General features: G+C 35.7%; 1 protein-coding gene across 5 annotated transcripts in view; it reads left to right on the top strand.

Moving 5' to 3' along the window:
• ANKRD12 (ankyrin repeat domain 12) overlaps positions 1 to 12,784 on the top strand; it is a 204,654-nt gene that overhangs the window by 154,503 nt on the left and 37,367 nt on the right. For all 5 annotated transcript variants that reach the window (XM_072604248.1, XM_072604244.1, XM_072604249.1 and 2 more), the window contains one exon: positions 632 to 779. In XM_072604248.1, coding sequence (XP_072460349.1) covers positions 632 to 779 — 148 coding nt within the window. The remainder of the gene's footprint in view (positions 1 to 631; positions 780 to 12,784) is intronic.

Raw genomic sequence — 12,784 nt, 5'->3', positions numbered from 1 at the left:
CAGGTCTTTTTAATTCTATTATTCAAATTCAAATATTATAGGCCTGAGTCTTTCCAGTTAATATTTTTTCCTGAATTGCTCGATGTTCATGGTTCAGGAGCAATAATTGGTTCTGCTTAAAGAGACATGTTAAGAATTTGCCCCTGAGATAGATATTTTAGCCATATGCAGTTAGATCATGTATGTCATCTATAAGTCAACTATTTCACATGTTATTTTAATATATTTATATAATGTATATTTAATATTTTTAATAATCTGTTAATTTAGTTCTATAAGATGATGATCTATAGTTTAGTGATCTTTTTTTTTCTGTTTTCTTTAATAATCCTGGGTCAGTGCATGAACGCATTTAATTGTTGAATTCGTTGTGAATCTTCTAATTTGTTTAATTTTAAAAAATATTTTAGCTGCAGTTCATCTGTAAATCCTCTTTGTATTGATTCTAAAATTTAAACAGTGGAAGACACTAGTTAATGTTCATCTGTGTCATAGCTATCTTGAGATCAGGAACTAATACCTTACTTTATTGCCTTTAGCACCTATTGCCCATAATGGGTGCTAAATAAATGAGGGTTGAATTCAGTTGCACTGACAGAATTTAAAGAATTTAAATTGCTTCACATTGCAGATTGTCAAGCTTCTTCTTCGACATGGTGGAAATGCATTTCAAGCCAACAAACATGGAGAACGACCAGTGGATGTAGCAGAGACAGAAGAGTTAGAACTACTTCTAAAAAGAGAAGTGCCTCTATCTGATGATGATGAGAGCTTTACAGGTTAGTTCCACCAGAATGCATGTTAGATCATCTCATTGTCTGGATATTTAAGATAGCATTATGGATTAGTTCATAATACATAAAAATTGTTGACCTTCTTTGAGTAGTATTAGTAAGTAATTCCCCTAATTAGCTTAATGTGCACTTTTTCTCAACATGTATAACTTGTTGAAGTCTATCTGTAGCACAGGTCTTATCACTTCTCTCCCAGAGAAAATAGTTCCACTTTCCTCCATCCAAACCTAACTCATAAATACAGTTTGGGGGATATGTGGCTAGAAAACTAGTCCTTGTGAAGAAGGCATAAGAGTTCTAATGGATAGATGAACTAAGTTCAGAATGAATCAGTGGTATGACATGACAGCAAAAAAAAGAAAATAGCATTTTAGGCAGCATTGATAAAAGTATGGTGTACACAGTAAAGGAAAGTGATAGTCCCATGGAAGTCTGCCCTAGTCAGACTACATTTGAAATATTGGATCCAGATCTAGGTTGCCACATTTTATATGAAGAGTTAAGTGTGAACACAGTGTGTAAAAACTCAAAACCATTCTATTGAAAGATCTGTTAAGGAAGTGAGAATGTTTAACATAGAAAAGAAAAGGTTTACAGGGATCTCTGATAGTATCTTCAAGTAGTGAAAAGGTTATTTCATGAAAAAAGGTTAGAATTATTCTGTTTGTTCCCTCAAAGTGTTAGAAACATACTCACTTTAAACAAAGAACGATACTCGTTGTGAAGTCAGGAAAGCTTTTGTTAATTTTTACGTTCATTCCCCCTGAATGAACAGGTAGTTCCTAATGGACTGCTAGATTTGTTCAGACCAATGCAAGCCTTTTTATGCTGTTCCCAAGTCAAATTTCTTGCCTTGCTCTCCATTGGCCAGTACTGCAGGGTTCACCCCACCCCAACATGGGCCACATTCCTCATTTTCTTTATAGAATGACATGATATAAATTCTTTTAAAGGAATTCCTTAATTGATGTACAGTCTTTCTGGTGTTGACCTGAAAGTTTGGTTAAAGAGGCAAACAGGCTAAGTGATATCTTAATTGAACAGGTGGTAAGTACAATAAGATAAGAGAGATGAAGAAGTGTCGATTGAAATTATGACCCAGGATATCTGTGTTTTCTTTACCATTAACATGCTATAACATTGTGTGTGTCCATAAAATATTAAGAACAAGTCCCATTATTAAAGATAGTGTCCTAGGTTAAGGGTCTCATAAAGAATGCTCTTAAGTCAGCTCCATCTGGCCTTATTGACATAGAAGAGGGAGTTCTCTGAGTTTACTCAGAGAACAAAGAAGCTGTTAGGTCCAGGCTCTTGTTCTGGTTGATTAGTTCAGACTCTGGCCTATATTAAGGTCCAAAAATGATATTAAATGATAATCACTGGTTTTATAGATATTACATATTTTCTGTGGAAACATAAGTTCAATTCACCTCTTACAAAGGAAAAAACTAGAACCCAGGGGCTTGTAGAAGTATAAAACACCAACCTTCTACTCAAGAAAAAATTCCCTTTCAATTCAGAGAGGCAGCAGTGGATATAATGTTAGCTTGAAGTCAGGAAGACCTACATTCAAATTCCACTCCTGAGAATAGCTATATGATCATAGACAAATCATTTAACTCCTCTAAGCCTCCTTTTCCTCATCTGCATAATGATGAGTTCAGACTAGATACAATTTCTGAGGTCCTGGCTCCAGATCAACAATTCTCTGAATTAAAACTTCAAGAATGGAAGGGAATAGGTACTTAATGTGAGTTTCTTGTCACCAGAAGTGTTTAAATAGAGTTAGAAGACTACTTTTCTAGGATGAAAGTCTTTAGTTGGGTATTTGTCGGACTAGGTGATCTCTGAGATGCTTTCTAACTCCTAGGATTCTGTAATCCTCGTTATAAACTGGTAACTTGCAAATGCCCTATTGTATATTCCAACTCTTGCTCTTAGTCACTTCTTACCCCCCAGGGAAAACTCCTAATAGTGACTCACAGTATAGCCTTGGGGAATTATCTCCCTCCTCTTCCCCACACCCTTCCATTCTTCTCTGGTAGATCTTGCATATCTTGTACTTTTAAACCCGGGCCTGCCTGCTTTTCCTCTTAGTTTCACTGCCTACAGTTAAGCTATACTCTCTAAAGTAATCTTCTCAAATATACAGATTATTTTTTATAAGATAGTTCTCCAGCCTAGGAATAAGCTGTTTCCCAAAGTTTCTTTTCTAAGTTAGCTATTTCCAACAATGTTCCAAATGTTGGATAACTTAGCAGACCAGCCCACAAAAGTTTATTTATCTGTAATGTTCCTGACATTTTTTAATTGCATGGTGGAAGAGAACTGGGGCACTTCCATGAAACTGCACATGGGCCCTGGCCACCAGTTGAAGAACAGGAACCTTTCTAGATGACACAGAAACTTATTAAGGATTGTTTTGGTAGCCAGGGGTTGTACTATTTCCTGGGTAGGGGGAGGGGAGCTCCTCCTCTCTCCTTGCTGTAAATCCCAGGGAAAGAAAGCACCAAATGCATTTGAGAGGAGGTGAAGCTATTTCCTCCTCAGCTCTTATATGGAATTTGCATTTAAATGCTTGCTGTGATCTAAAATCTGGTCAGACAAATAGAAAAGAGAGAGAGTAACTTATCTCAAAGAGCTTACGTTCTCTTAGGGGAATCAACCATCTACAGGAATTAAACTCCTGTATTACAAAGGGCATGGTGGTCCCTAGGGTCCTCATTCATCTTACCAGCAGGATTATAGTTGGTGACTCCCTCTAATTGAAGGACTATGAGTGTTCACATCTGTCTCCCACACAACATCCTAGGAGAGAGATCCTAGTGGGATCTGAACAGGTAGGGGTCGGACAAGGGTCTTTGGGAGAAGAGATCCAACACCCTTCTAACCAGCTCAACCTTCTGATACTTTTAAAGAACCCATGATGGTATCTGTTGTCTTACATATACCATAGGGTGGGCATATCTTCCTGTATTAATCACTAGTCATCTTCGATATAACCTTCCCAGTCACAGGAATCACCAGAAAGGAGGAATTATGTGCCCTGAATATGGCTTATACTCTTCAAGCAAAGGACCAGAATACAAGAACAGCTCCATGGGAGGTACCCAAGGCTAGTCTGCTACATTAATAGTACTATTTCCCTTATACCTAAACATTTAAGTCTCTAGACTCGACTTCCCTACAACTCATCTCAGTTTGTATGTCAGTCATGAACTAAGTGTTTATAAGTAGACAGTTTATATAAATGCTTTAGTTGCCCATTCCAGGTCTATTGCTTCTTCAGAGTATGTAAATTTTGAATTAAGTATTTCTAAATAGAATGCTTTCCCTTTAATGAAAAATTTCATAGATCTTACTCTGACTCATTTATTCACAAGGCCTCCATTATTTGTTTCAATTTTCTAAGCATCTCAAAATAAGGATAAAATTTACTGGGGATTTTATAACCTTTGTTGTTGTGGTTCAGTTTTTTAGTTGTGTCCAACTCTTTATGACAGCACTTGGGGTTTTCTTGGCAGAGACATTGGAGTGGCTTGCCATTTCCTTCTTCAGCTCATTTTACAGATGAGGAAACTGAGGTAAACAAGGTTAATCCTGACTTACCCAGGATCATAACACTAGTTGGTATTTGAGGTCAGATTTGAACTCGGATAGGCAACTTCAGGCCTGGTACTCTATCTACCAGTTGTTCTTTGAAACTTACACTTGTGTTTAAGTAAATAAATAAACCTTTACAAATGCAGGGTGCTAGAGGCATGCCTTAGGAAGCATTTCATTTGAAAACAATCTGGAGCCAGTAGTCTACTACAAACCAGTATTATTCTCAGTGTGATATCATCATCCAAAAAATAAATCCACAACATCAAGATCTTATATGGTCTCTGGCTGCATTAATAGTGGCATAGTGTTCAGAAGGAATAGGGAAATAATTTTACTGTATTTAACTTTTTCCTGCTCAAACCACATTTTGTTTTCTTTTGAGTGCCCTGTTTTAGCAAGGATGTTGATAAATCAAAAAGCATCCATTCAAAGACAAATAGAATGGTAAATGACTGAATAACAAGACATCCTGGGATTCATTAAAGAATAGGAATTACTTATCCTGAAAAAGAGAAAACTTATGCAGAACATAATAGCTGTCATGTGGAAGAAAAACATTAGATTCATTAGAAAGTGAGTTCCTTGAAAACAGGGATTGTTTTTGCTGTTGAATCCCCAACCATTAGAACAGAGCCTGGCACAGATCTGACTAATATTTGACTCCCCGGGACAGAAGTAGGAGCAATGAGTGGAATTGCACAGAGGCAGATTTTGGAATTAGTGTAAAGAAATCTTCCGGTTGGGACTATCTAAAAGTACAACAGGCTGCCTCTGGAGGTCTTAAATAAAGTCCGGATGAACATTTATTGGGGATGTTGTAGAGATGGTCTCTATACTTTTATGGTTTGAATTAAATTATCTGTGAGGGTTTCTTCCAATTTCTGAAATTGTATGATTCTTTGATGTGTCTCCTTCCTGATCTTGGCCCTATTTAAGCTGCTTGTAGGTTTGGGTTTTGTTTTTTTTTAAATTTTTTAAAAGCCTTTGAAAACCATATAATTTTAATAAAGTAATAATTTAAAAACTTTTGCTTGGTATTTTGTGTCAGCCTAGTACCTTTTTTTTATGGAGTTTGGAATGTTATTAATTTAACCACTCAAAAGCCATCTATTAAACTACTGTTCTGTGCAAAATATTGTGTTTGGAGAGAGAGAAAATTAAGACACTCCCTGCCTTTATGGGGCTTACAGTCTAGTCAGGAGGACTGTGATGTACACAAATGTGCAGCATTTTGCAATGATCATATGAAACTGTGATACTGAATAGACTTAAAAAAGAACATGAAATATTAAAAAAGATGATTTGCTACTGTGGAAAAGGAACTATGATCCTCTGATAGATAGGTTTTACTCTTTAAAATATGCTTATTGGAAATTGAATCTTTAAAATTTTTAAATAGTCATAAATATCTCCTCTCACCCTAAGGAAAAAAAATCACAATCAAGAAAGGGAATTTTCTTTTCCACTTAAACATGTTATACTACTAATAGCAGTGATAGTAGGAAAGAGCAAAGGATTAAGATGAAAAAGAATATTAAGGTGAAAAAGAATAAAGAGAGAAAAACAGAAAAAGCAGTATGATAGAAATAGACAATATTTTGAGAGATTCCTAAATTTAAGGATTGCCTTCCTGGCCAATTCCCTTAAAGACTGCTGGGTAAACAAATGAACTTAGTTTTAGGAAGACCTGACTTCAGATACTTATTAGTCACATGACCGTGGGTAAGTCATTTAACTCCTGGCAGTCTCAGTTCCTTCCTCAGTAAAATGAGATAAGTAATGGCATAGGTTAAAATGAGATAATATATCTACAGCACTTTGCAAATTTCAAAGCTCAGCATAAACGATAGCTTTTGTTAATAAAACAGATATGTAAAGATAGTCCTAGACATAGCCCATCTTGAGTATTGGGACATAATCCCTGACTTCAGCCAATAGCTAAAGAAAATACAGAGCCCATAGACAGTAGGATAGGAGTAATTACATTTACTAACTGCTGGGAAACAGCAAGTGTCTTGGCTAGCTCCTTCCCAGCAGTTAGTAAATGTAATTACTCCTATCCTACTGTCTATGGGCTCTATATTTTCTTTAGCTATTGGCTGAAGTCAGGAATTATGTCCCAATAGTCAACATGGGCTAACACTCTAAACTTTCATCACCTCTTATATGGACATTTTTGGGAGAGGAGGGACAGGTTCTCCCTATCTTACTGATGTGGAAGTACCATGGCTGCTTCCTGGCATGATCCCACTACTTATTAGCACAGAAGCCTTGATTGGTTCTCTTTCTGACCTGGGCTAATTTGCTGCCCCCCCCATACCTCCCACTCAATAACCTTGGACCCTCTTTTCTCAGGGGATCCTCACACTGGTGCCAGACTTAGTATACTGACAGTTAATGGGCTTTGGCCCTACAGCAGCTCAGAATTCCCAAACTCAGTAGATCCAACAGCCCAAACTCCCCAGTAGCAGGGTATATAGTCATTCATCACCACACCCAGAAGTTTGCCAAGATTTTAGCAAAACATTTGATCAAATATTTCTTGCTATTCTTTTGAAAAAGATGGAGAAGTGTGTGCTAGGTAATAGTATAACTAGATGAATTTAAAAATAGTTAAAAGGCAGGACATAAAGCATGTTCAGTAATGCTTTGTTGTCAGTCAGTGTAGAATGGCATCTCTAGTAGTAAGGTATGATGCAAGATAAGATATGATGGAGACAAAAAGAGGACCAGAAAAGTAGACTGGGAAAATTTGAGAAGGGAAAGGATCTTTTCAACCGGAGATACTGGAGATGTCTTCATGGAAGAAGTAGAGCAGGTAAGAGGATAGACAAGATTAACATTTTCCACACTAATCTGGTCATAGAAAATATTGCTTAGGGAGAGCAGAGTCAAGATGGCAGAGTTGAAGGACAGACTTGCTCTAGCTGTATTGCCATAGCCCATAAAATACTTGTAAAAATGACTCTAAACAAATTCTAGAGCAGCAGAAGCCACAAGACGACAGAATGAAAGAGATTTCCAGCCCAAGACAGCCTGGAAGGCTGACAGGAAAGGTCTGTTGCATCAAGCTCAGAGCAGAGTGCAGCCCAACCTTGGCTGTGCTGTACTACACAAACAGAACTGGAGCAGGCCTCAGGGTGCAGAATCACAGGTAGTAGCTGCAGTTCCTGGATTTCTCAACCCACAAACACCAAAGACAGCTTCAAAGGTCAGTAAGAAAGTTCTTTTACCTGGGTGAGAAGGGAGCCTGATCTGGCCCTGGCCTCAACCCCAACCCCAGGACAATAGCAGCCACTGCAGCAGCAGCATCAATATGTGGAACCCTCTGCCTACAGACTCTGGGGGAATTGAGCAGCTGACCTGGGTCTCAGTCCTGAGTGGTGGTCCTGGGGGTGAGGAGGAACACTGGCATGGTGGAACTAGTGGAGGCTCTGGAGAGGGAATCCTATTCTCAGTTCCAGTGCACAAAAGAGTGCTTGTGGTTGCTCACAGACCAGAGCACAGACCAGGAGAGGAATAACTCTTCTCCCTTGATTGTGCCACCTTGGAGAAACTGAGAACTTACAGGTCCTTAGAGTATACCCTCTACTTGACAAAGGACTCAAAAGTCAAGTAACTGACTGGGAAAATACCCCAAAAAGGGAAAAAAATAAGACTATAGAAGGTTATTTTCTTGGTGAAAAGGTATTTTCTTCCATCCTTTTGGATGAGGAAGAACAATGCTTACCATCAGAGGAAGACGTAAAAGTCAAGGCTCCTACATCCAAAATCTCCAAAAAAAAAAAAAATGTAATGTTCTCAGGCTATGGAAGAGCTCAAAAAGGATTTTAAAAATCAGGTAAGAGAGATGGAGGAAAAATTGGCAAGAGAAATGAGAAGGATGCAAGAAAATCATGAAAAGTAAGTCAAAAGCTTGCTAAAAGAGACCCAAAAAAATCCTGAAGAAAATAACACCTTTAAAAATAGACTAACCTGAATGACAAAAGAGGTCCAAAAAGCCAGTGAGGTGTAGAATGCTTTAAAAAACAGAATGGAGCAAATGGAAAAGGAGGTGCAAAAGTTCACTGAAGAAAATAGTTCTTTAAAAATTAGAATGGAGCAAATGGAAGCTAATGACTTTATGAGAAGCAAAGAAATTACAAAACAAAACAATGAAAAAATAGAAGACAATGTGAAGTATCTCATTGGAAACATAACTGACCTGGAAAATAGATCCAAGAGAGAAAATTTAAAAATTATTGGTCTACCCGAAAACCATGATCAAAAAAAGAGCCTAAACATCATCTTCCAAGAAATTATCAAGGAAAGCTGCCCTGATATTCTAGAACCAGAGGGTAAAATAGAAATGGAAAGAATTCACCAATCACCTCCTGAAAGAGATCCCAAAAGGAAAACTTCTAGGAATATTGTAGCCAAATTCCAGAGTTCCCAGGTCAAGGAGAAAATATTACAAGCAGCCAGGAAGAAACAGTTCAAGTATTGTGGAAATACAATCAGTTATTATACAGGATTTAGCTGCTTCTACACTAAGGGATTGAAGGACTTGGAATATAATATTCCAGAGGTCAGAAAGAGAATTAAAACCAAGAATCACCTATTCAGCAAAACTGAGTATAATACTTTAGGGGAAAAAATGGAATTTCATTGAAATAGAGCACTTCCAAGCATTCTTATTGAAAAGATCAGAGCTAAATACAAAATTTGACTTTCAAATAGAAGAATCAAGAGAAACATGGAAAGGTATACAGGAAAGAGAAGTGTTAAGGAACTCATTGAAGTTGAACTGCTTACATTCCTACATGGAAAGATGTTATTTGTAACTCATGAGACCTTTTTCAGTGTTAGGTTAATTAGAGGGAATATATGTACATGTATGTACACATATACTTATATATATGTAGGTGGGTATAGATATATATGTATGTGCATGTTACATATGTGTAGGTATGTATATGTACATGGATGTGTGTGTATACATACATACACACACATAGAAGGCACAGGGTGAGCTGAATGTGAAGGGAGAATACCTAAAAAAATAAAATTTACTGTTGAATGGAATGTACTAGGAATAAGAGAAAGAGATGTAGAATGTAGCAAATCATCTCACATAAAAGAGGAAAGAAAGAGCTTTTACAGTGGATAGGAAGAGGGGGGAGATGAAAAGAAATAATTGAGCCTTACTCTCATGGGATTTGGCTTAAGGAGGGAATAACGCACATTCAGTTGGATCAGTTTCAGTTGAAATCTATTTTTTCCTGCAGGAAGGTAAAGGGGAGGGGGATAGGAGAGGGAAGATAATAGAAGGGGACAGCAAATTGGGGAAAGGGATAATCAGAAGCAAACACTATTGTGGTAGGATAGGTGAAGGGAGAGAATGGAATAAATGAAGGGCAGAATAGGACAGAGATAAATGTGGTTAGTCTTACACAACATAAATATTATGGAAGTGCTTTGCGTTGTTACACATGTATGACGTATATTGAATTGCTTGTTTTCTTAATGAGGGTGGGTGGGGAGGGAGGGAGAGAATATGGAACTCAAAGCTTTTAAGAGTGAATGCTAAAAATTGTTTTAGCATACAACTGGAAATTAAGCTATACAGACAGTGGAGTATAGCAATCTATTCTGCTCTACAGGAAAACAGAGGGGAAAGGGGATGGAAGAAGGGAGGGCAGACTGGAGGAAGGGGTGGTTGGGGTGCATGCTCTCCTGGGGTAGGGGGGTAGGGAGAGATGGGGAGAAAATTTTGAATTCAGATTCTTGTGAAAGTGAATGGTAAGAACTGAAAAAAATAAATTTTATATTAAAAAAATAAATTTTTTTAAAAATAAAAAAATATTGCTTAAAATATATTGATAGATTCAGTCATTAAATATGTATTTTTTCAGAGTAAAGAGGGATCAGAGAAATTTGAGAGGAAAATAGGTAAAAATAAACATACCTTCACACTAAATATTTGTCATATATTAAGTATATTTATGTGTCTTTGAAATTCAGTTAATGTTAGAGGGAAGGGAGCCTGCAGAAATAGAATCACATCAAAGTAGATTAAGCAAAACCAAAAACTGGCTTAAAAGAGGACAGGGAAACAAAAAACTACTAGAAAAACAAATGAAATGACTCCCATACATAACTTTAAATGTGGATATATTGAGCAATATAATAACATGAAAGTGACACTGAATAAGAAAACAAAACCCACACTACCACTCTGAAACTGTTTTATGAGAAATTTTCTGTTAGTGATAGTTTTTCTTTAAAATATTAAAATACCATTAATATATTAAGTATAAATAGTGACACATTAATGGTAGAAGGCTTAGCTATTCCTGTCTCAGAGTTGAACAAACCTAACAGAAAGATAAAAGAGAAAATATAGGATTGAACAAATTATTGGAAAAATTCAAGCTAAACTTCTTGGGGCAGCTTGCAAATTGGGACCACTAAATAGGAATTGAGGAAATAGGAAAAAAGAATAAGTCACACCACTTTGACTAATATAATAGCAGAATTTTCTCCTTTTAATGGAAAAAGAAGGGGGTGGTTAGTAGATTTATTTATCTGATAATTGAACATTTTCAGTTAAATCACAAGATTACTGATTTGTAATTTTGTTTTCAAGTTCTGTTAAAAGCTATTTTTCAGTCATTATCTTTAGTCTAGAATCTATCCAGGAAATATGAACTCTCCCTCACTTCCTCAACACCAAATCATTGACAAAAATCTCATAAAAACAGAACCATATTAGAATGTCAGGATATTTAACTGTCTCTAATTAACAGCCTGACTTTAAGCTAGTAGTTTTTCTGCTTGTTTTATTATTTGCATATTAGGAATAATAATAATGCTGGCCCAAGCTATCTTACAAGCTTGTTATGGGGAGGAAACGAAGTTTATATATACATATATATGTGTGTGTGTGTGTATGTATGCCTACATGTGTGTGTGTGTGTATATATATGTGTATACATGTGTGTATATATATATATATATATATATATATATATATATGAAAATGCTTTGAAAGATAAAGTATTATAATTCAGGATGATTTTTAGACTTTAAAATTCATTTATGACTTGCAAGTTAGTTAATGCCTTATGTTAGTCATCTCTGACATTTTCAAAGTGAGGTGGAAAATATTTCTTTGATATATAAGAAAATAATGTTGAAACTATCATTTTTCATTGAAAAGGAATGGACTTTAAATTATAAATTTTTATTTTAGACATGCTTTTTCCAAAATAATGTTCATATCTCACTGAACTTGAATTTTGTTCACATTCATCAGTTATGTATTGGGTTTTGCATTTAATTAACATTTAATTTCCATTTGGTAATGTATTCTGCCAGAATTTTTGCCTAATCAAGGTCCCTCAAGGAATTATGTAAAAAGGTCAGTAAATATCACACAAAAGTATTGAGATTACTTTTTTTAAGGAGGGATAAACATATCCAGTTTCACCATTTGATTTGCATGAGGTCATGACCAACTTGATCAAACTTGATCTGTTCTAAATTTAGATTATGATAATTGGGCATTAAGTGTTCATTTTAATGCTCCTAGCTTTTGAATATATGAACGTGCATTATCACTCCCATAGTGGTGCAGCATACCATCCATGTCACAGAGATACCTAAAATGCTGTATCTTTAGAGAAGTTACCATCAGATATAACCAAATTTGTGAACTTTCATTTTCTGATAAGAATGTACTAAACATAATACTGTAAGTTATACTTTTCATAAAATTAGTGTGAACTTAACAATATTAAGTAATTTTGCTCAGTTAGGCATCATATTTACATATACATAAATATACATATAGGTATATATGTGTGTCTCTAAAAACGGTGATCTTTTTTATAAGTACCTCTTGTAGCTAACATACAAAATAAAATCCAGTTCATTGTTTCATAGCATGCCTAAACAGCAAGTACTTTTTATTAAAAATTATTAAAAATTTATTAAAAATAATTTTGTTATTTAATGTCTACTCATCTTCCATATTCTTCCTTCTATATCATCCACCTTATTCCCTATAGAAAAATGACTTTCCAATTTGAAAAAAAAATAGAGGTAATTCACACATGGATAAAAAATAGTTACATATAGCTACTTATGTAGTGCTTTATTCATGTGAATTCCCACCTATAAATACTCTGTATTCATAGATACTAATAATTATGGTTAACTAGAAGAATTGATAGAAAATTTCTGTTTGGGAAAAGGTACTACCAATCCTGCCTGATACTCATTGATAAACAGTATAGATTTTTTGGCTTTATATAGTAACCATCTCACAAAGTCTCTTTTTTTCTTTTTTGAGGAGGTGTACAAAGTCGAAAGGTTTAGCCACAAAACAACTTATGTACCTT

This window comes from Notamacropus eugenii, chromosome 4 (genome assembly GCF_028372415.1).
Source record: "Notamacropus eugenii isolate mMacEug1 chromosome 4, mMacEug1.pri_v2, whole genome shotgun sequence".
In the NCBI taxonomy this organism is placed as follows: domain Eukaryota; kingdom Metazoa; phylum Chordata; class Mammalia; order Diprotodontia; family Macropodidae; genus Notamacropus; species Notamacropus eugenii.
This window is presented reverse-complemented; position numbering and strand designations above follow the sequence as displayed.